We start from the raw sequence: 22,933 nt of genomic DNA on the forward strand, positions 1-22,933 counted from the left end.
TTATTTCAGCGCCGATGTTTGTCTCGAGCTGATTATTCCAACCCGAGAACAGGTGGAGCAGCCTGCGGTGGCTTATTCGTCAGCCAAGGCCATCTGTTCCCAACAAGATGAGATTTGTAGCTGATTTCTACTGGGGAGCAAGGAGTGGGGGCGGGGAGGGAGATGAAGATCACCTCCAGGCCCCAGGAGACTTACTCCTCCCAGACCTTATGCGAGGTCTGAACCCCGAGTCCTCCCCTTCTAAAACCAACACCTTCTCATTTTCTCAGAGAACTCACCGGTCACTTGACTCTCTGAAACAGCGAAAATACTTTTTCCTTAAGGGGCTAAACCTTCTTAGATGGAGTCAGGTATGAGAAGCAGGAATCCATTAGCCAGGCACAGTCTGGCCGTTGAGTCATGTCCACCCTTACAGATCTTAAAAAAAAAAAAAAAAAAAAAGTATATAACCATAACACAAATATCCTAAATGACCTTCTTGACTCTCGGCTTCTCCTCACCCCACTCCATCACCGGTCCCTTCATCAACACGAGTCTCCTTGCATAAACCTGTCACCTTCAGGGCTCCAGGCTGCATGGGAGGCCATGTCTGGATGCTCTTATCTCCCCCTCCCCCACTGCTCCTCTCCCCTAAATACCCTGTTCAAGTTCCACCCTCCAATCTGTTCCTCTTTCAGCTTCCATTCTCAGCCATGCCAAGAGACGCCTGCTGCTTTAAGAATGGCTTTCCCTGAGCAAGGGATCTAAGCAGTTTCTAAGCAGCTTTGCCACATGGTTTACCCCCCGCCCAGGGCTACTATTTCTATATATGCAATGCGGGGAAAGACGCTACTCTTATAGTCACACTAATATGACAATTTGGGGCCTTCTTTGGTGTTTGACACAGATACACATCTGTACTGACTTAAAAGAAAAATTGTATGAAAACTTTATTACAAGCACAGATACTTCATCTATAATCCCACATCCCCAAACAAAGCTATTTCTATTTTTCAGAAGTCTCATCTAACGTTTATCTATTTATCTGTTTTCACATGTACTTTTGTCATGTGTACATGTTCCCTTAAGAACCTATTCAAAGAGCTTAAGACTGCCTCACTTTCGAGCTGGTTCTCTAGGCTTATTTTGCCAGTGCCTGGGAGCGGAAGCTCCTTTTCTACTTTTAAATCCTGTCCAGTGGCTCAGTATGTGGTTCACTGGAAAGACCAGCCCCCACAGATGAGCTCCTGGACCCTCAAAAGCAGGCCATGGACCTGTGCTTCTAGTGCAGAACCTTCCAGGGCAGTGCCACTCACTAGGGTCAATCTCCTTTGCTCTCCAGAGGACACTATTCCCGTGGGGGCCAGAAGCAACCCTTAAGCAAGGGTGCCAACCTGTAACTGATGCCAGTCCCCAGGATTAAATATGAGCCATGAGGCCTACTTCATCACGTACAGTTTTATATTTGCCTTGTCATCAGTTGTTGACCTGTCTTTCAAAGAGGTAAAATTTCTGAATCTATTGGCTGTATTCCCGTACCAGGATTTTTTTTTTTTTTTTTTTAATTCTCCACTTTCAAATTCCCTAGTGTCCTCTCTTCCGCAAATCCATTTGCTTCTTTTTCTAATCTAGTCAGATCGTAGATGTGGCACAAAACATATAAAAATTTATTAAAATGTGGAAACTCTTTGACTCTTAAACCACCTCAAATATAATTTGCCTGGATGGTGTCAAAACTTAATAGCCTTTTTGAGGTTTTTTTTTTTTTTTGCCAAACTGTCATAGCTGACTTTTGATATCTAAAGCAAATTCTATCCACACATTTAAGTATTCCGCTGGGAGATTTATGTCACTGACTTCAATTGCAAAGCACACATCCTTTTTGGAATCTCCCTCATGTATATGACCCATCACTGGGGCTGACACTACAGAAGACTCAAGTTCTCTGTAAAATTCCTTCTAAATAAATCTAGCATCCTTGTTAACTCCAAAATGGCTATTGCTCTGGAAATCACTCCTCCCAGATCAAATCCCAGAGAATGGTCTGGATTGTTCCATTGTACTGTAATGAAATTAGATTGAGGTGAATAGAGCTTAAAATATGCATTTCAGGCCATGTGGAACTGTTATTCATATTGTTGGCACCGTGTTGTTGAAACACAAATGTGATCATGTATGGGAGATGCTCTGAGAATTGTTAAGGAGCAACAGAAGTATGAGGTTGACATTTCCCCCCCAAATTGTCAAGAAGTGCTTCCTTCCTAAGGGCAGGCCTTGGTGAATACCAGGCACACAGTGATTTGAGATGAGGATCATGACAGCAATTCTTGGCTTTCTCGCCTCCCCCTTCACCCTCTGACAAGGCCAGAGTAGCTCGGAGATGCCTGGCCAGTTGCTGGAACCAAGCTGAGGACCCTGCTAGGCCGGATGTCACCTCTCTGAGCCTGTTTCCTCACGGGGACAATGCCCCTTCACAGAGTCGTGATAAAGGTTAAATGAGATGTAGGCAAAGTGTATAAGCACGGGGGACATAGTAGGTGCTCACCATGGTTATATTGATTTTGTCCTCCTCATCCTCTGGGTCCCTACTGACAGGCCAGGCAGGCCCCTCAGCCCCAGTCGCTACACAGCTTCAGCTCCTGCTGAGGACTTCCAGCAGCCCTTAAAAGGGCGGGGAACAGTATCGTCGGGTTGCTGCGCGAGGAGACATGTCCTTATGCTTCTGGAATCCTTCAAGGGCAACGCCGACGGGCTCGGTCCTGTCACAGGCTCAAGGACCTTTTAAGGGGCATGGCTTCCGGGAAGCGCGCGGGGGCGGGTGGGGGACGGGGCGGGGAACCTCCAGACGGAGGCGGAGCCAGAGGTTCCATGCTCCGGAGGCCGAGGTCATGCAAATGAGATATGAATATGCTAATATGCCCGGGTTCCCAGTGAACCGGAGGGCGCTTGCCTGGACAGGCAGAACCAGCCAGGAAAAAGGAAAGGAAATGAAGAGGACGCGGAGGCGCACGGGGCTGCTGGACGGAACCAAGCCCAGACAGCCCTCGCGCTGGGAGAAGACGTCTGTCTTCTCCCGGCCCCACTTGCGCCACCCATCGGTCCCTCCGGCTCCTCACCAAGGGTGATGAAAAGGTGGGGGTGAGAGGTTCTGTTGGCAGCATTGAGGGGCTCTGTCCGAACCTAGGATCCAAAAGATTCTTGCCAGCAATTCCACCTTGTTTTACAGATGGGGAAACTGAGGCCCAAGAGGTCAAGGCTCTTCTCCAAGGTCTCAGTGCTAGCGGCAGAAGCGCTCAGTTTAGCAGGTTTTATTCGTCTGGTTTTGTTTTGCTTCCACTAGGGTCGGGGGACACCACTCCGTAGGTGAAAGAAGCAGCAGCCCCAGACATGGGAGAACTTGGTACATTACCAAGCATGTCCTGGACTGCCCACCAGGCTGGAGGATTTAGAAAAGAAGACTTCCTGGGGAAAGATGAAAGGCGTTGGGGGTGGCAGCCAGTAGCAGTAGCAGGCAAGGACAAATGATCATAGACTGGTCTGGAATACGTTGCTATGTAAAAAGTGTCACAGCTTCCCTGAGAACCAGCTCAGAGGAAATGAAAGGGGAACAGAAAGGATTAGGGTTAGATTTAAGGCAGCACTTTCTCCCAGGGGTGATAATGGGGCCCTTTCTTCAATGACCAAGGAAGGCTGTGGACTCATCCTGTCCCTCCCACTTCTGAGGCTTTGGGAATCCATCTCCCTCCAGCCCCACACGGGCCTGCTTGGAGGACAGGAGTGAATGATTGACTTTGAGAAGTCCCCATCACTCAGGTAGGAGATCCTTCGCCTGGATGGGTCTCCTGGGCTCTTTGCTGAGGGTGAGGACAGCAGACACGCTGGCTCCAGGGCCCTGGGTGGGGAGAAGCAGCAGTCATGGCATCTCTTGCAACACACTCCCTGCCAAATGGATTCAAATTGGCTTGGATATGAACATATGATTAAAGGAGAGGCGCGATTCATTTATCAGGAGAGATTAAAGAGCGGCATCTGCGCAGCCTAGCTAGGGGACAATTAAGGAGCAAATCGCTAAGTGTCTGTGCCACCAGGCATGGGGGTGGGGCATGGGGGAAGGACAACTGGGATCATCTGCCAAGAGGACACAGGACAAAAGGAGGTAGTTCGGGAGTCACCATGTGCTGCTGTCGTCTCTGGGCACAGACTGGGCACCATGGGGAGCCTCACAGGGTCTCCCCCTCCCAATGCCTCTTATCCAGGATTCAGAGCAATCCTGAGGGTCTGAGATTAGAGAGGAAAATCTAGCGAGGCGGCTTTGAGCCTGGCACAGGGACAGATTTGCTGCCTGTTTTGTGGGAATCACTTACATTTTAGGTACCAGAGTGACCATGAGTGCACAGGTGAGGGCAGGAGCTTACAGAGCTCTGAAGGCATACCCCAAACGAAGATGGGCTCTGATGGCCTTGCAGGTCCCTGGACTTCCCTGAGGAGTTTGTGCAGAGGGAATTGCCTTCCTCCCAGCCTGGAGCCCAGAATGCTGGCCGAAGGCCTTTGCTGAAGCTTGGAGAAGTGTTGGTCATGTGAGGTGATGTCCAGCTTCCCCAGACAGCCTGTGGAGTTCCCTGCCACCACCTCTATTTCCCAGCCTCAGGGCCTTTGCTCAAGTTCTTCTTTCTTCCCAGCACACCTATCCCAGCAATATCTACCTGTGGAAGTGCTATCCTTTCTTCAAGCCCCAGCTCAAAATACCAGCTCCTTTTAGAAGCCTTCCCAGTCCCTCCCCACCCTCTCTCAGTGAGAGTGTCTCCCCTCATAACTTGCCCAAAGCAACTTCTTTGTCCTTTTATGTCTCATGTAATTATTTCCAAAGGGATCTGCCCTAGCCCTAACACATGACTCCCTGGAGGACAAACACTATGATGTACTCCTTTCTACTCGCCCAAAGCTTGCACATATTAGGAGGTTAGACACACATATTTTTTGTGTTTAACTCCTCCACTAGAATATCCGCTTCTTGAAGGAAGGGACCCCACCCATCCCCAGCACTTAGAACAGTGCCTAGACCATAGCGGGCAGTTATGAAATATTTGACTGTTGAGTGAATGAGCAGATGAATAATACATATTTTCTGACTTGAACAAAGCCCTCCGCCCCAGGGCAGGCTATTAGAGGTTGATGCTGGGACTTTCTATCAATAATTAACCAAAGGCCTGAGTCAGTGTGGGTGAGCAGAGTTGGGATCTTGTCTGTAGGTAGCAGGGACTTTTGTCACACCAGTTCCTGGGAGGAAAAAAGTGCACCGAGCTGTCTGAAAGCAGGAGTAAAAGATGTGAGTGACAGAACTGAACATGAGGAGCCAGCAGTTTAAAAAAAAAATGACTTCACTTTTACTACCTTCTCTATTCCACCTTGGGGGCAGTTTCTTTTGTTCAAGATGCAGCCACTTCACACTTCTCTCCCATTCATTTTGGGGATGACATTTCCCCCTCTTTCCCTTTCTTGCCCCTTTCTGGGTGGGTGACATCACCAGAGCGTCAGCATCAGGCCTGTCTGATACCCTTTCTTGCCTACCTGTCCAAACCAGAGGAGCCTGATCGACCAGCTGTAAATACTTCATGCACGCAGGGATTATAACTGGTCACATTATAGAAGGTAGAGGAGGAGGAGGGAGTCATTTGTTTCTTGCCCACTGCCTCTCAGCTGTCAGTGAGGGAACCACGTGTGGACTGGGGCATGAAGGCAGAGACTGAGCAGGGTGGAGAAGCCAGCACGCCCAGCCTATTCAAGTTGCCCTGTGGCCAATGGGGTTGGAGGCCAGAGAGAGTTCTGCCAAGTGTTGATCAGAAAGTCATCTTTGGGATGACTAAACTTAAAAAAAAAGAGAGAGAGAGAGAGAAGATAGGATCTCTGTAATTGGCAAGATTTAACAATCAGAGGGACCTCAACATTCCCAAGTGGAGGCCAGGGTAGGCCAAGGCCTGGACGGCTCTGCCAACCTGAATTACAATCCACGGGCTCTTAAAATAAAAGGTGGGGTTTGTGTCTTCCTTGACCAATCCTCTCATCCACTGCCTCCGCCTGCTCCAGATGACCTGCCAAGCTCTCTGAGCAGCACTGGTCTGAAGCGGGAGCAGGTCAGGGATGAGGGTGATTCCCCCAGGTCCCCACCAGAGTCCTCACTCTGCTCCCCTGTGACCACCCTGGACTTTACCTGAGCCTGAAGGAACAGGCAGGAAAATTGGCAGAGCCAGGAGAAAAAGGACATTTATTTCCATACATCAAGTAAACAGGGGAAGAGAGCACAGCCCAATGAGTACAAACCAATTGCAGGAGAGAAGGGGAGACAGCAGATGGGAGCGGCACCAGGCACTGCCCTTGGGCCCCCGTCTGGTGGTGTTGGTGGGATGATCTTTAGGGTGGGAGCTGGGACTGTCAGTCTGCATGTTGTCATGTCTGGGATAAGTGCGTGTGGGCAGGGCGACTGGAAGAAGAAAAATGACTCAGGCTCAGGACACAGGGTGAGGATTCATTCGCATCTAATACACATCAGTACCGACCAAAGCTTCCATCTTCAGTTTTTCTGATCACAAGCCCTCAACCCAAGGCCTTCCCTCTCAAGCTGAGCTTGTGATCCAGGCAACTTGGACAGAGGGGGAGGGAGGCAGTGCTTGGATAAGCCCTGAACTGGCATTAGGTGGAATGGGTTTACTCTTCAATGGGTCATTGCACTTAACACACTGATGAGACAAAGAAGGGTAGGGGCTGGAAGTTCTGGCTGGTACAGATGCACCCCCGTCTGTGTAGGCCTGCTCAGCTCGAACCCAGAAGCACCTGAGAGCCCCTCCCCACACGGACTCTTAAGAACCTGGGCCCAGCTCTGCTCACGGGTCTCTCCAGCTGCACAGAGAAAGGACTGCTCTCGGAAGAGTAAAGATGAAGCTGAGGTTCCCCTAGTCATTCCCGGTGCGGGGAGGCGGCTGGCTGCCACCACAGCCCCCTCCCCTCTCAGGGATGCAGCTATGATGGAGAGGTTGGGTATTTAAATTAAAAAGTAATAAGACAGCAGGCACTGAGAAGAGAAAGCCCTCCCCCAAGTCATGGGGAAGGAATTGCTGTTCCCACCCCAAACCCCTCCCCATGGACCCAGCAACCCGAGAATGTCCCAGTAGGCAATCTGTCCACCGTCCCTGAGCAGGGGTGGGGGGGTGGGGGGCGGGGCGGGGAGGCTGAGATGGAGGTCAACTTGCTGGCTCTATGCAGTGCCAAGCCACCTGCCATCCACGGTGGCCCAAGGCAGGAGCAGAAAGTTCTCTTTTCAGAACTGCTCTTCCCTCCACCTCTTCCACGTGGAAACGTCAGATACCCACTGCCTGGGAAGCCCCCTGACCGAAGAGGGTCGGGTGTTTCCCATGCAGGTCAGCAGTCAGGTGGGGGAGACCCGTGCCCCGCCATTTCCCGGGAGAGGCGCCGTGGCAGCAGTAGGCCGTGGGTGGGAGGGGTGCACACCACTCCCCTGGGCTATGCGTTGGTCTCTGTCTGCTTGGCCTCTGTGTCGCTGTCACTCAGAGAGTTGTGGGAGTATCGGGGCCTGGAGGTGCTGTCGAGAGGGTCGTGCTCATCATCTGACCGGTCAGGGGCAAGGGACTTCCAGTAGCTGGTGGGGCTGCAGGGAGAGAGGAATGAGGTCACAGAGGAAGGATGCCCTTTACATCCAGCACCAAAGCCTTTGGTCCTGAGGAGGCCCCCCAAACCCTGTCACAGCATTCCCCCAAAGTCACAAATTGAGAAGTAGAAGACTTCCCTGGCTTCCCCAGAAGATACTCAGAGTAGTAAGAGAAAGGAGCACATCGTTTTGACTCTGAAACCTTTTATAACGCCAAGAAAAGCAATGCTGAAGAGCAGTGGGTCTCGAACTTGAATGTGCGTAAGAATTGGCTGCAAGATCCCTGGGTTCTTCTCCTGAGAAGTTTTGATTTGCTAGCTCTTGGGTGGAACCCAGGAATTCTGCATTTTCAACTCCCTCCCCAGAAGATTCTGATACAGGCAGTCCATGGACTGCATTTACTTGGAGACTGCAGGTCTGGTGGTTACACGACTACAACCTGTCTTAGTAAAGTTCCTCCCAAAAAGATTCCTTCTAAGAAGGAGGGGCTTTCCCCATTGAATACTCCCAGATCATAACCCTTCTTCCTAATCAGGTTTTCCTAAGGCCGGTGAGAGTTTCTGCCCTTGACCATGATATCATCTACTCACAAGGAATAGAGACTCAGGATGTAGGAGCTGGTAAGACCTCTGTTTCAGGGTGGCATAGTCATCCCTTTCTTGGTACCATAATCCGACCCCAAGGCTTTCATCAGGCCATTGGGAGCCTCGCGCTCTCCCCTGACCAAGATATGAAGAAGCATTACTCCCTGGATGGAGCAGACTCATGGCGTTGAGCATGGATGGGATCTCATTTCCACCTCTAGTCACCTTCTCTTTTCTTTCTTTTCCAAAGCCTTAGAGCAGCCTTCCCCTGCCCCTCCCACCTCCACTGCCTCTGCCAGTACAAGTGCACTGTAATTTCAGCAATGCTGGAGAAAATGCAGCCCAGGGTGGCTCCACCCCTACCAGTGCCCTGCACTCAATGGGCCCCTCCCTGCCCAGTGCTCTCAGGGACACAGCCCTGCTTCCAGATCCTAGAGAGCTTCCGCTAGGATAAACAGGAATCCTGTGATCCCACTGTCTACAATTCTGATTTAAGAATCTGAGGAAGGCCCTTGTTTACTAGCGCTTTCCAAGTTCTTCTATCTCCAAACCAAAAGAGGAGGACACAGCGTTCTGCAAGAAAGAACCACATGCTCAGCTTTTCCAACTGTGTTGAAGAAAGGATTTCATCACTGAATATTTCCTGTAATGTGAGACACTGTCTTAGGCACTCTGGATGTGCTATCTTATTCTTCACCACATGAAATGGCATGAGGAAGCTGGTTCAAAGAGACGAAGCACCTTGCCCAAGGTCACACAGCCAGTATGTAAATCTGAACCTGGGACCTTAGACCTCAAAGCCTTTTGATGACTCCACCTTGCTGCCAGACCGGTGACCTGAGGAGAAAACCAGATGAAACCTGCATTCTCCCCACTGGCCTGGGCGAGAGCCCAGGGGGTGTGTAAAGACAGGTCTTTCTTTCTCTCTCCCTGGGGAGATGGAAGAGCCTGATAGAAGAGCCTGTTCAATTATGCAAAACGGTTTAGGAATGGGGCAGTCTGGTTAATAGTTATCGTATTTCTCATGAACGAATTACCATTTTTAAAGGAATCAGAATAGCACAAAACACATTTAATACAAACTAGTCTGAACATAAATGAGTTTTACTTTGATGGGCCAAAGGCATTTAAGGACTCCGGGACGTCTCAGTGACAAAATTATAAAGCTCAACAAGGACTGTGCAACATAGAAAAAACTGGGGTTATTTGAGCTTTTGGGTTGTTTGAATTCTGAATTAGCGGGAGCCTGATTTTATTTTCATTTTTTAGACAGAACTTCTGGGCACCCAACGCTAAGGTCTGCTGTTGGGCAAAGGAAGGGATGGCTTTGTGGAAAGACAGTGGGGTTATTTTGTGGGCAGAGGGGGGTGAGGTGGATGCCAGGGCCGGGACCCAGACGCAAATGGGGTGTTCCTGTCCCTCCTCACACCTCTCCTCGGAGTGCGGCACACCCCACCTCCATATTTCCGTGCCTGCCAGGCAGACACCTGGATAAACGACAGCTGGGTTTCAACACTGTTCCATCCAGATGCTGGGTGCAGTGGTAGAGGCAGCCGGGAGGGCTAAATGCCAGGCCTCTCTCCCCTGCTCTGTGCAGCCACAAGACACCCCTGCTCCCACCCTGGGTGCTCTTTAGCCAGTTTCCTTTGTGGCTTCTACAGCCACAGCTGTCGGAGAGTCAACAGCAGGCAGCTGGCTCCCTTCCCTGGGGCAAGAGTCAGGGCTGTAATTTGAACATTTTAACCACATTGTTTCAAAAGCTTTCCTCCTCACAAGCCAGTGTCTCCCGCTCAACGCTGTCACAAGCGATTTGGTGCATAAGCTAATTCCCACTGGGCGAGCAGCCCCCTCCCCTTGCCTTTGCTATGGATGCTTTCGTGTTCTGCATTCTTGCAGGTCCCCATCACCAGGTGGGAAGCTAAACTGCCCCCGCTCTTGGCAGTTTATTCACCCAAAGCCAGTTCATGCTGAGTCCAACTAGGTCCTCCCTCCCCTGGACCTTCTCTGCCAGCTCTGTACTGGTTGGCTAGCTTCTGGCTTGGTGCCCACTCTGGGCGCGGTGAATCCAATCCTTGTTGGAGGTGGCGGTGTGTAGGGTTTCAGGACTACTGTTTCCCTGGTGGACAGGAACTGTGCTGGTGGCTGAGGGAAGAAACAGGCTTTATGTGTTTTTGCTCTTGCTGGGTCAAGGGTGATGATGGGCTTAGTCACTGGGGTCTGAAATCCACCAGTTGCTGGTTGGCGTGGGATGGCCTGCCTAGGCCCACGTCTCCCTCTTCAGGTATTGGTACCGTGCTCAGAAGGGCCTGGCCCTCTCTGCTTTCCAAACTGCCTCCCATGGCCCATCAGCTGACTTCCCGTGCTAGGGGAGCAGGGCACTCAGCAGGGCTGCGGAAGGAAGGGCCGAGATGGTAGACACAATATTATGACCCCTGCCTTTTCTCACTGTGGTGCTGACAACAGCTCCCTAGTGCAATTGAGTGCTTCCTACTCTTCCCAGAGCATCCTGCAACCATCTGCCACATGGGGGGAATGACAGAGCAGGCGTAAGCCCAAGGGCTTGGTTTCGGAGCAGCTCAGGGCCCACAGAATCTGAGTTGGCCATGAGCCTGGTCTGGGTTCAAGTTCCACCTCCCCCATACCATCCCCCCAATCCCATCCCATCACCATCTCCAAATAGCTGCAGGTAACATTCACGTCCACGGGCTCCATTCCTTAAAACTGGTCCCTTTCGGTAGAACCCAGCCCAAGTCAGTGTGCTTGGGCAGCTGCTCCACTGCACAAGAGGCCCACTAGCATGCGACAGGTGTGTGTTAGTTCATGCATCTAGGAAACACTGCCCGTGCCCCAGGGGGCTGCGCTCTGGGGTCATACCTCCTGGGAAGCAGCAAGCTTGCCCTGGGAGGGTACCACGCCAAAAACAGCTTCACATAACCAGGGTGATCCAAATGTCACCGCCCACCAGGGAAACTGGCAACAATAGTATTCCAGTGAGTCAGTCTTCGCCTTTCTTCCGAGTGGGGGTGTGGGCATAAAGGGCCTAACAGCTAGATCTCCCTCCCACAGGGAGAAGGCTGGGGGAGGCAGGAGAGCCAGGAGGGGGCTGTCACTCAGCAGTTGCTAATTTCTATTCATTAAAACTTTACAAGATGAGCTAAGATGAGGTGACGCTCATGTGTGGGCTTCGGGTAGGAGGGGTGGGGAGAGAGTCAGGCATCTCCAGGTCTGCTGCAGGGTGCGGTGATGTGGGCGCTGCAGCCCTGTAAACCTTGCACTCTTAGGCTTGAGACGCATGCCAGAGAGGAGGGTGACACTGCAGGCGGGGGAGAGTTGAGCAAAAGGCCCCTTAATAGCTGACAGCCAGTGATGTACCAACCCATGCCCGGGGGTCAGCTAGAGCCCTTTCCTGGACCCAGCGTGTCAGGGTCATGGACAGAAGTTCCGTATGGGTGCTGCCAGATACATACAGGAAACATTTTGCCCATGTGCTCTGCCTTGGGTCGTATGGAGGAGTAGTTAAGGGCAAGCTGAATAGACTCCATTCAGATCCTGGCAACATCACGTACCAGCTATGTAACCTTGGCAAATAACTTAACCTCCCTGAACCTCAGCTTCTTGTTCTATAAAATGGGGCTAATCAGACATTTGTTATGGGGTTAGTGTGAGGATTAAGTGAATAAAATATGGCAAGGATCTGGCGGGGGGGTAGGGGGTGGTCCCTGGCCCAGGGTTAGGACTTGATAAGTGGGAGCTGTGACGGACATCACCAGCGAGTTCAGCTGATTGGGCTCAGGGCTCAGAATGACTAATCAGCTCAGCTGGCCCCCGCTCTCTGAGGTAGCCAGGAGGCTCTCCGAGGCCAGGCCTGCCCGCGAGGAATGCAGGAAGGGCCTGGGTGGTGGTGGGTGGGACGGGAGCACGTTAGTTCACACCAAGCAGCACACACCATGCTCTGCACTCCACGCCAAGTGCCACCTACTGCACTAGTCGCTCTCGGGGCGGTACAGGTACCGCATCATCAGGCTGTCCACCTCTTTCTTGCGCTTCTTCTCCTCCTTCCGAGACTGTCGGCGCGCCTGCCCAGCCTCCTTGTCCTCTGCAGCCGGGCCCTTCTTCACGCTCGAGCGGCTGTGGCTTGAGACGGTGGAGCCACTGGATGTCGACGAGGAGGACTCAGACTCCGTCTCTGTTCTCTTCCTTCTTGATCTGGACTTCTTCTTGCTTTTTCGAGAGCTCCCCTTCTTCCGCCGCCTGTGCTCCGAGGAATCTTCGGAGCTGGAGCTGGAGCTGCTCCTTCTCTTGCTCCGGCTCTTCCGGCTGCTGCGGGACCGAGAGACGTCCGCGGCAGAGGCTGAGCGGCGGATACTGGTGGCTCGCTCCGGGGGGTCCAGTTGGGCGCTCCGGGTACTTTGGATGCTCTTCCGGTCATCCTCCTCAGAGTCAGGCTCCAGGCTGCTCCGGTGGAACGGGACGGGTTTGTAGCTCAAGACCTCATTGATGGCAGCCTCCAGGTCTGGGTCTAGGTAGGAGTGACGGCTGATGGGGCGGATACTGGAGCCGAGAGACTCATCTGTGGCGGAGGCGGAGATGCGGGGCTGGGGTGGCACCGACAGACTGCGGGCCAGAGACGGGTAGCTATACTGTGAGTGGGCCTCACTCAAGGCCACACTGGCTCCATCGTCCCAATCATCCAGGCAGCTCCGGCCCAGGGACAGGCGGGAATCGGGGCTCTCCCGGCTGAGGGCTGAGGCCCGGCCCAAGGAAGGGCTGAGGGTCCTTGACAGGCTGTCGAGCCTCGAGGTGCTGCGGCGGGAACTGGGGGAGCCCGACAGCGAGAAGCTCATGGAGGAGCAGGCCCCATCCTCGCCGGAGCCACGCTGTGTGGCCGAGGAGGCCCGGCTGACGGGCGCAGAGACGGCCGAGGCCCGGTCAAAGTCTGAGCCCCACGGCTTCTCCAGCCCCCGGCTAGAGCAGCCCCCGACCCCGGAGAAGACGGAGCCACATTCCTCAGGCTCCTCGGACTTCCTGCCCAGGCCCAGCTCCTCCCTGGGGCCCCCGCGGGCCTTCCGGGGGGGCCTCTCAGGGGAGGCTGGCCGCTCGCTCAGGGTGGTGAAGAGCGAATCCTCATCCCCAGTGCCCCCGATGGAGTCCTTCAGGGTGAGCCGCTTCCGATAGCTCAGGGAGCTCAGCACGGAGGCCGGCCTCTCCTCCACCCCCTTGCCCTCCTTCCCCAGGGTGTTGAGGGCCGCTCTGCTGTGCGGGGGTGAGGCCGGGGAGGAGAGAACCGGGAGTGGATTAGCAGCAGCAGAGAGAGAATGAGAGAGAGAAACAAGCATTAAACGTAGAGAATAAAGACACCGGGGGAGGGAGAAAGGAGGAGAACTCGGCAGCGGCCCTGGCAAAGTGGCCGTGAGAGCGTCGGAGGAAATGAAGCAAAATAATTTGCGTCAGTGAAAATAGCTTCATGGAGAATGTCATGTAAATTAGACTATTGTTCTATTTCATCACTTTTTCCCCTCGAAAACGTCTAGTTCAATTTATTTCATTGTCAACTACCTGGAGCCTGGTGCTGTGCCGTGGTGAATGACAGTGGGGCGGGGAAGGTGGCATTATCTGCAATAACAAAATGTTGTTTGGCCGAGTAAATTAAACCAATTAGAGGGGGCCGCTGGGTGCTTTCGGTGAGGGGCTGGACTTGGGAAGGGGCCTCAGGGGAGCTGGAGAAGGAGAGGGATTACTTTTTCTACCCAGCTCACCCAGCGCTCTCTGGGAGGAGGTGGAACGGCGTGCCTTGGGGGATCAGGATGGCTCTGAGTTGGGAGGGGGGAGTCAGCAGGGAAGTGGCCACAGGAGGGGTGGGAGCAGAGGACCCCGGCTGGCCCGTAGGTGAGGGATGGGAATTGGAGACCTGGATTTCAGGGGTAGCTGCCTGTGTGATCAGAAGACTGTGACTGGGCTGGAAAATAGGGGAGCAAGTTCCCCCAGTGGATGGGTGTTAGCAGAAAGCATGGTGGAGGGCGAGTGAAGAGACTAGAAGAAGAAGAGAATGGGCAGAGAAAGACAGAAATGTGTCTGTAGCTGTGACAGGCAAGTCAGGGGAATTGGGGCCTTTTCTGCTGCTATCCCTACTAAGACCTCAGAGGTCCACAGCCGGCCCGGACTGGCCTTGTCCAGGGTGTGGGATCCAGAGTCCCCCTGTGTCCCATTTCAGTCTTGATTCCAAGGGCCCAAACCATCAGGTAGTTCGTTCAACATTTGTTGAATGAATAAGTGGGGATGAAGTTAAACCTACACCAAACCAAAGCCCTGAAGCCTGGTAGGAAAACATTACCTCGGAAAATTAAGGGTGCCGCAGACCTTGACTAAGAAGAAACCAGGCCTCCTGTGCTCATCCCATGTGCCATGGGCGGGCCTGGGCCCCTCACGCACATACCAGGCAAGAGAGAGACGCAGGTGGCGTGCGGCCCACCCTCTTTGGGATCAAGGCGCTGCTCATCCATTCCTGGGGCACGAGGTGGCCTTTCCTCCCACCTAAGGCCACATGCTCACCTAGAACTCTTCAAGCTGCCATCATCGGAAGCCGCCTTGGAAGGCCCCTTGTTTTTGGACAACCATGACTTGACCCCGTCGACCCGGTCCTCCAGCTCTGAGTCCACATCTGAGTCCCCCTCGCTGTGGGATGAGGAGCAGAAACGTAGGCAAGGCTGGGAAGAGGTGATCACCTGGTGGCCCAGGAGGCGGCACCAAAGTGGCAAAGCAGGTTTGTCTTGGGTGGGGGTGGGACGAAGGGCAGCATGCGCATCAGTGAGTCAGAGAGAACAAGAGAAGTTAGACGGATGAGCACACCATTCACAAGGACCCTGCCCCGCTCAGCAGGCCACATTGTGTGACAGCCATGAGAAGACCCTGAGGCGCACGGAGGCACCTCCACCCCACTTTCTGTGACAGGCTGCTGTTCAGCCTACCAATCCAGTGAGAACAGGGAGACTGTCCATTCATCAATTACAGCTAAATGGCTTTTGGTTAAAAAGAGGAGTCCTGGGCCCTTCAGCTCCTCCCTGAGGCCTATTCTGCTGTTCTTGTCTGCCTGCTCCCACAAATGTGGCTACAGCTGCTGCCACTTTCCATGCCTTCACTGCAAGAGCTGGGCTGCTGGTGATGGAACAGAGAAGAGAAGGGCTTCGTTATGACTTCAAGTGAGCTTGAACCTGGAGTCTCCTGAGCTGACGCAGTGCCAACTTGGGCACTATAGGCCGTATCACAGACCCATCCTGCGACTCCCCTTGGCCCTTAAGAAACAGAAAGGACAAGGAGGGGACCGCAGCATTTCCCGAGGGGTTCGTAACAGCTTCAAGATTCAAGCTGCACCTGGAGATCCAGTGGGGCCCAGAAATCCCAGGCAAGGGCTCTGTTTCTCCCAGTCTCCTCTTCCACCTTCAGGAAGCCTCCAGCTCTTGCTCCCCCAGGGCTTTTTTCTGGCCAAGCTGGCCTGAGCCCTCTCGACTTGCAAGAAAGCCCAAAGGAGTCAAATTCTGATGCTGGAATCACGGTGACCTCCTCACACAGCAGCAGGGGCTTGGAGATAGCTTCTGAGTGAGACTGCTTCTAGAATTCTGCAAAATGTCTGCTCACCACATTCCCTGCCATGGATATGCTAGGATTTCTCCTTGATATAAATTTCCTTTCATCTGTGTCAACAGGAGCAGCCCCGTTCCTGAATTATGTTCTTGAATAAATAGCCACACAGGTGCGCACACGTGCGTGCGTGTGTGTATGCACACACACACACACAGAGAGAAGAAGCCCCCAGACTCTGTTCTGGGGATTGTGAGACAGCATGACTCGTGGGGAGGGGAATAAAGAAGCATATTTTATGGGCTTCCGTCAAATACAGAATTATAACAAAGACCAGGCTGGCTGATGCCCCGGGTAAACAGGAGTTTAGCAGACGGCCCCGAAACCGCTAATGCAAGTCCTGTGCCCGTTCGAGCCTGGCAGATTTACTATGGTGCACGGGCCCTGTGGAACGCCAATACCACCTGACTTATACACCCGTGCAAAAAACCTCCTTCTCTAGCTTCTGAGCCTGTAATTTATCACCGCTGTTCATAACCATATTGATTACCATTAGAAAGGAGGTGCTGTATGCATCGCAAAATCTATGTCTTCATGTTAAAAGCGTTTCTGTATAAATCTCCCTTAATACTGTGCTGTTTACTGCTTTCATTAGGGTTATGGCAACAACAACTGTATCTCTAAGTAAATCGAAACATTATTTTTCTGGCTGCCTTAGCACACTCGCTCAATAACTCGGAGCTGGGGCCCAGAGCTGCTGAGGAAAAGACCCCCTCTGCCGTCAGCAGGAACCTGGCTAGGACTGCAGGCCGTGTGCCTGCATGAGTGCACGCTGGTGTGTGTGTGCGCGTGTGCAGTAGTTTAGAATATGATCTGAAATGCGCATTTTATCAGTCCTCGAAGCTCCTCCAGCCCAAGGATGGCAGGGCTGGAACACACAGGGGACAGACAGTCATGGGCCCAGAATATGAATTTGCCTCCTGACATTCAGAGCAGCGAATGGGTTGAGAAGCTGGCCTGCCCGCCCTTGCCTTCCCTTTAGTTTCAAGCCTATAGAGGACGTTTGGATTCTTTTCCTTAAATAATCAGGCCTGTAAACAAACTCCAGGGGCAGGCAGGCTCGGGGGGCAGTTGAAATTTTAAATGGTCGGAATTAAACCTCGCGTCAAATACAATTTATGTCCAGGCTCATGTGCTATTAGTTAACTGGGAGCTGAATCGCGGGGGAACAAACAAACGGAGACAGAACGGCAGGGGATATTAATTGCGTGTGACAACCGGGCTCCAGCGGCCCTCTATCACTGTTACACACTATTACATTTATCATTAGCTCTCACGGAGTCCTTTGCGCTGCCGCCAGCCCATCCTGGCCAGGGGAGGAGGCCTGCCAGGCAAGAGAGAGTGGGGGAGGAAACCCAAAGCGGCGCTAGAACAACAACCTCCAAAGACCAGCCCTGTCGGACCTGAAGGATCGCCCCGATCTGCCTGAGGGCCCGCACATCTGCCCCAGCTGCCCAGCTCCCACCCAGAAAGAAGGAAACGGACAGGGGGTGGATTTACTGGGCTTCCCGCCACCTGACTGACGGCAGCACAAATGCCTGGGGCCTCCTTCTGCCCAAGGTGCCTGCGGAGAGTAAAGTAAACACATCTGGCTGTGTTCCCCTCCCCTGCCTGGATGCTTTCTCCCAACAAGTAACTGTTAGATGCCCCTCACCTTCTACCCTTGTCTGCCAAAAGAAGGTGGTGGACCTTTCAGAATGAAACATACCCACTTCTTTCAGGCAGCTCAGGCTCCAAAGGAGCCCAAGGACGGGGAGAAATCCAGCCCAAACAGACTTTTCCCTAGAGAAAGAGGCCGGGGAGCGGTTACACTTGGTTTCTGATGGGGCAGAGGCTGAAGCTCAGGAAGGCAGGCTGTGGGGACCACCCAATGAGGTTGAGCTCTCCTTTCTGACGGAGCCCCCATCCTGCCGACCAAGGATGTGGGGGCCAGTGAACCTTCCAGGTGGAGCGCCCTTGTTGCCTGCGCTCTACAGGGCGCGGCCTGCCCCCTTGCCTCCCTTGGGACAGAGTGAGCTGTGTTAGCATGAGGGACTAGCTCAGAGGAGGAGAGGAGGCTGTGTGTCCACATGCGACATGCAGCAGGGCGGGAGCCCAGGGTTAGGGAGAGGTTAGGCACCACGCGAGGAGAGGCAGAGAGCGCGTGCGCTCCAGTCCTCACGGTTTATTCTTTCTTTTCTGATACTTTGTCACCATGTCCTGCAAACTGGAAACAGAAAGAAAATGGTGGGCAAGGGGGCCGGAAGAACACAGAAAAGTCAACCAAGGTGGACCCCTCAGCCGAGGACCCCTCCTCCTTCCTCAGCAAGACACGGCTCTGGCTGGCTGAGACCAGGAGGTGAGACAGTGCTGTCCTCAGACGGAGGTCCAGGCCGCCCGGGGCACCATTCCCCTGCCCGAAAGGAGCAGGCTCCCCGAGCATCCCAGGAGCAGGATGGGGCCTCGGCCTTCAGGTGGGATGCGGGCAAGTCTGGGAGGGTCTGCTCAGGGCAGCCTTGGGAGCTTCTCCAGGGCCTGACCCCACCCCCACTGCCAGTCTGCCTGCCTCGTGACTTCCTCCTGAGCCTAAGACTACAAATCTCTCTCCTAAACCATTCCCTGGGTGGGTCTTATGTGAGAAAAACTCTGGCACGGTAACAAGGCACCAGGGCCCTTAAATCTCTGCTCTCCCCAGAGTTGGGCAGGCACCATCAGAAATGCAGCTAAACGGGGGAATAACTCATCTTGAATGGGCAGAGCTGGAGAGCCAGGTCCCTGGGAGGCCTGGGGAGAAGGACAGGGAGGAAGTGGGGAGGGTGTCTCACCCGGGCAGCAGCTGTCCAGCCCTCAGCTGCTGCAGGATGGGGTCCATGCTGGGGTCTGGCAATGAGGGGAGGGGGGGCTGGAGGCTCAGTGGTGGGGAGACCCAGATTGCAGCTGTTCTACCTGGTCTGGAGGCAGTCAAGAGGGCCTCCGAGCCGGCCACGGTTGCCATAGCGGCCCCTCACCTGTTGATGAGGTCCTCGTTCTCATCACTCTCCATCTCGTCCTCAATGGCGGCCTGCAGGTCCCCGATGCGCTTGAATGCCAGTTTCAGATCAGCCTGCAGGCTCTGGTTAGCAGCTTCCAGACTCTCCAGATCCATCTCCTAGGAGGGAGAGGGGGCGGTCCAGTCCACAGGAGGGCTAGTCTCTCACCCAGCTGCCCCAGAAAAGGCCGGCTTCCAGTCTCTCTGGGCCAGGCAGCAGCTACATGGGTGCCGCTGAGAACCTGCAGAGCTTTCTCTGCTCTGCTGTTGCTGGGCTGTTGAGGCCTGGCCTTGCCTGATGGAGACTCCGGTACCACCCTTGGCCCCTGGCCTGCCCTTAGGCTTTGTGGACTGTGTTCTTGACATGTTCTCTTCCCTCTAATTCTGGTTTAGAATTAAACCATGGTTTCTTTGCAGCCCACCTCCACAAGCCCACGGGGGAGGTGTGTGCTTAGCAGCTTCTCAGAGGGCTGCCAGCCTCAGGCCTCGTGGGTAGGGGGCATTACCAGTTCATGCTTCTTGCGGCTCGCCTCGGCCTCCTTCCTGGCAAGCTCGCCCATCTCCTCCTTGGTGTCCCGGAGCTGCCGCTGCAGCCGCTTGTTCTGCTCCTTCTCCCGGTTCTCAGCCGCCGTGCGCTGATCCCGTTCCTCAGTCAGCTTCTCCATGTTCTCCTTGAGCCGGCTGGCCAGGCTCTGGACAGGGAGGTGGGAAGAGAGACCATCAGCCAGGCAGGGAGCGGGGTGTGGCAGAGCTCCAGAGTCAGGAGGCCTGGGTCCAGCTCCGGCTGCCCCGCTCACTGGCTAGGTGGGCAAGCAACGAAAGCCCTCGGAGGCGGCTTCCTTTGTCCTTCTGTAAAAAAGGGAGAATAACACCTATTCCCCAGGGGTCTTTTAAGGCCCGAATAAAGTAATGTATGTGAAGGGACTCTGGAAGATGAAAGGTGCTATCATCATCATTATCACCACCTAGGTCGGAGGAGAGCTCTGGCTAGAGTCTGGGCCTGTCCACACTGATGCCACGTGTGGGGCCTCCACGGGCAGCAGGGTTTCCCTCAGAGACCCTAAACCCAGAAGCTCCAAAAGCTAGGGCCTGTGCTCAGCAGTAAATGGCTTTACTGAGAATTCTGGATTAGGAGGAGACTAAACAGTCATCACATGCCAAACACAAAGCCATTCCTCTAAGCCTGATGAATCTCTCTTTCCCCAGAAACGTGAACACATTTTTCCCTTCTGCGCCATAGGACGCTGAGCAAAAAATGCCCTGGAGATTGGGGCAGAGTGTGAGGGAAGAACGCTGCTTCTGGTCCTAATCCTGGTTCTACCACTGACTGGCCGTGGGGTCGCCACTCTCAGCCCCCAGCCTCTATGTCTCTAAAATAAGGCTACATCTCTAAGGGCTGTATGTGTTTAACATTCTGTGCATCTAAACCACAGTACTGCCTTTCTGAGCAGAAGGGAAAATGAGAGAGTTGAGGAAAGGGACTGGGGCCCATGAGAAAAGGAGGCAAGTGCAGCAGGTCTGTCCTATTTTACATCCACCAGACCAATGGCCTCCTCTGTCCCTTGATAGCTTTGGGGCCTTAGGCAACCTACTTAACCCTTCCTGTGTGTAAAATGTGGATCAAAATATTGCCAAGGCAGAACACAGACTATTACTAAGTCTCCTTCACTCTCTCTAGCTCTCCGGAGGACTGTGACCCTGTCCTGGGAGGTCCAGCCATATTTTCTTTGAAGGTCAAGGGTACTAATGCCCTCCGATGCCCACTGCCAGCTCCATAGTCACCTATATCCATCCCCACCCTCTTTCCTGCTCCACCAAATCAGGGGTTAATGCGGAGGTGGCAGGGGTGCTCCTCTGCGCCCACGCCATGAACATACTTCTCACGAAGGCCTGTCAGTGCTCAGACAGATGTCTACATGCTTGGGATGGAGGAGGAGGACTTAAAATACGGTGAGAGGGGTGTAAACCCGGAGAGATCATTCTGCTGGCCTCCTTCTTCCTACCTGCTCTGCTGGAGAGGGAGGGGCTGGAGCACGCTGGCTTCAGGAGAGTGGAACCGAAAGGATTAAATGTGGAGGTTGGAGATTACAGTTGGGAGGAAGGAGGGGTGGAAAGAGAAGATGGAGGTGAACAGAAAAAGGAGAAGGGTCGAAGGGAAGAGGGTGAAAAGTAGAGGGAGAGGACAAATGGGATGGGGAGAAAGGAAGAAATAGGTCAGGGTAAGAAAGGGAATGAGATTGGGGAGAAAATAAACAGAGGGAGAAGAAAAAATGGGGCAAAAATGGAGGAAAATGAAGAGGGAAGGAGAAAAAGCAGAGAATGCAAGCATGGGAAGAACTGAGGAAAAAAGGGAATAAAAAACGGGAGGGAGAGAAAGAGCGAGCGGTGAGATGAGAGGACGGACTCCAGCCCTTGCAGAAGTGGCGCCATCCGCTGCATATTTATGACCCTGCCGGAGAGCAAGTGAGGGGACCGGCGGGGGGAGTGCACGGTGGAGGAAAATATGAAGACGAAAAGCTAAGCTGCTCTGGTCCCTTGGCAGAAAGCAAGCACAGAGTCAGAATGTAAAGCAGGCAGGCTCCGCGGTGCGCAGAGAGCAGGCCTGGCGAGCGGGAGAGAAGGCACCCGCCCCGTCAGCTGGCCTGGCAGCTTGGCAGAGGCCTCCGTGGAGCAGGAGAGGCTGCGGGCCTGCCGGGCCCTGCTGAGCATGCGTGGCTCCAGCCGCTGGGGCCGCTCAGCCCTGCCTGCTGAGGACTGGACGGGGAAGTGTGCACCCACCTCCAGCCGCTTCACTTGGGTCCTTTCGAACTCCAGGCGTGTCTCCAGCTCCCGGATCTTAGCTTCCTGCCTGCTCACCAGGGACCTGTCCACCATGGACTGCTCCAGGAACTCCACTTGGCTCTGGAGGGCTTGTAGCTGGGGGGGTTGGGGGGGGCAGGAAGGGAAGAAAGAACTGAGCCTGGAAAGGGAAGGGGCAGGTTCTCTCTCCCCCCCCACACCCCACACCCCCCACCACCCGCCCCAGCAAGATCACCATGGTGACTAGAAGGCTGAGGGAGGGAGGGATGCACAGGGAGGTGGAAGGATGGGGCCCTGAGCCAGGGGCATTCCCCACCTGGCACTGCGCGGGCACAGATTTTGCCCTTTGGAGAGAAAAGAGAAAGCTATGGACCAGAGAGGGCATAGAAATGCGAAATGAGGCAGCTGAAGCCAAAACGTCTGCTATGGTGACATGGCTTCAAGCCTAGGCCTCTGCACTTCCTGACGCTGACTGATGGCAGAGAGAAGCACGTGCTTGCCTGTGAGCTTGGGAGTTGGTCCCCACACACAGTGACCCTGGCACCCTCTCTCTACCAAGGGAGACCCTGGTCCCCACCTTCTCCTGTAGCTCTTGCTTCTCTTTGTTGGCTTCTTCTAGCTGAGCCTGAAGATCATTCATCTGAGCCAGATCCCGGGAGGCCTGGGAAAGGAGAGGGTGCTGAAGCAGGATCCCCCATGGGCACCAAATCCATCCCACCCCACCCCACACTGAGGCCAGAGCACACAGGCACCATGACCCCCCAAAGAAGCGGCTGTGCCAGGGACCTAGAGGAGGACCAGAGGACAGTGCTTCTGCAGGGTGTGGTGGGGCACTCCTGGGCAGGGTACCTGAGCCACGGCTGCCTTGTGCTTCTTCATCAGCTCATTCATGTCCTCCTGGTCCTCCTCCAGCCGGCTCTGGATCTCATTCTTCTCACGCTGAAGGCGGCTCAGCTGCTCCTCCAGCTGGACAGAGGCAAAGACAGATCAGAGAGCATCAGGCCTGGCCTGCCTGATGGCTCTCGGTGGAAAGACTGAGCCTCCCTATGCCACCTCCAATGGGACGGGGTGATGATAGGGCCAGGCCCACCCGCTGGAGGAGGTTCCAGGACCAGTGATGCTCAGGGAACTGCCTGTCCTGCTGTGGGCCAGGGAGCTGAGGGAAAAGGGCTGTCTTTGCAGCTGAGGCAGACCCTGGGCTAAATGACAGCTGCTTTCTGACAGCTCTTTGGAGGCTAATGAGAAGGTAGAAAAGGTCTGTCCAGAACC

General features: G+C 54.0%; 2 protein-coding genes across 31 annotated transcripts in view; both read right to left on the minus strand.

The window, feature by feature from the left end:
• Positions 1-2,512, minus strand: part of SEZ6 (seizure related 6 homolog) — a 98,064-nt gene extending 95,552 nt beyond the window's left edge. For 2 of the 5 annotated variants that reach the window (XM_082372696.1, XM_082372695.1), the window contains exon 1: positions 279-2,511. The gene's annotated coding sequence lies outside the window, so the exon portion shown is untranslated. Of the gene's footprint in view, positions 1-278 lie in introns of all 5 variants that reach the window. The other 3 variants (XM_082372698.1, XM_082372697.1, XM_082372694.1) reach the window with 2 other exon arrangements.
• A 3,712-nt stretch (positions 2,513-6,224) lies between these two features.
• MYO18A (myosin XVIIIA) overlaps positions 6,225-22,933 on the minus strand; it is a 96,624-nt gene continuing 79,915 nt past the window's right edge. For 11 of the 26 annotated variants that reach the window (XM_082372650.1, XM_082372673.1, XM_082372672.1 and 8 more), the window contains 9 exons: positions 22,514-22,630; positions 22,242-22,325; positions 21,644-21,781; positions 19,372-19,557; positions 18,846-18,985; positions 18,020-18,064; positions 14,773-14,895; positions 12,203-13,476; positions 7,499-7,639 (listed from right to left, as the gene is read on the minus strand). In XM_082372650.1, coding sequence (XP_082228776.1) covers positions 12,207-13,476; positions 14,773-14,895; positions 18,020-18,064; positions 18,846-18,985; positions 19,372-19,557; positions 21,644-21,781; positions 22,242-22,325; positions 22,514-22,630 — 2,103 coding nt within the window. In that variant the 3' untranslated portion in view covers positions 7,499-7,639; positions 12,203-12,206. Of the gene's footprint in view, positions 7,640-7,826; positions 10,366-12,202; positions 13,477-14,772; positions 14,896-18,019; positions 18,065-18,845; positions 18,986-19,371; positions 19,558-21,643; positions 21,782-22,241; positions 22,326-22,513; positions 22,631-22,933 lie in introns of those variants that run through there. The other 15 variants (XM_082372651.1, XM_082372666.1, XM_082372649.1 and 12 more) reach the window with 6 other exon arrangements.

Source organism: Balaenoptera borealis (assembly GCF_965194805.1).
Source record: "Balaenoptera borealis genome assembly, chromosome: 20".
NCBI classification, from domain to species: domain Eukaryota; kingdom Metazoa; phylum Chordata; class Mammalia; order Artiodactyla; family Balaenopteridae; genus Balaenoptera; species Balaenoptera borealis.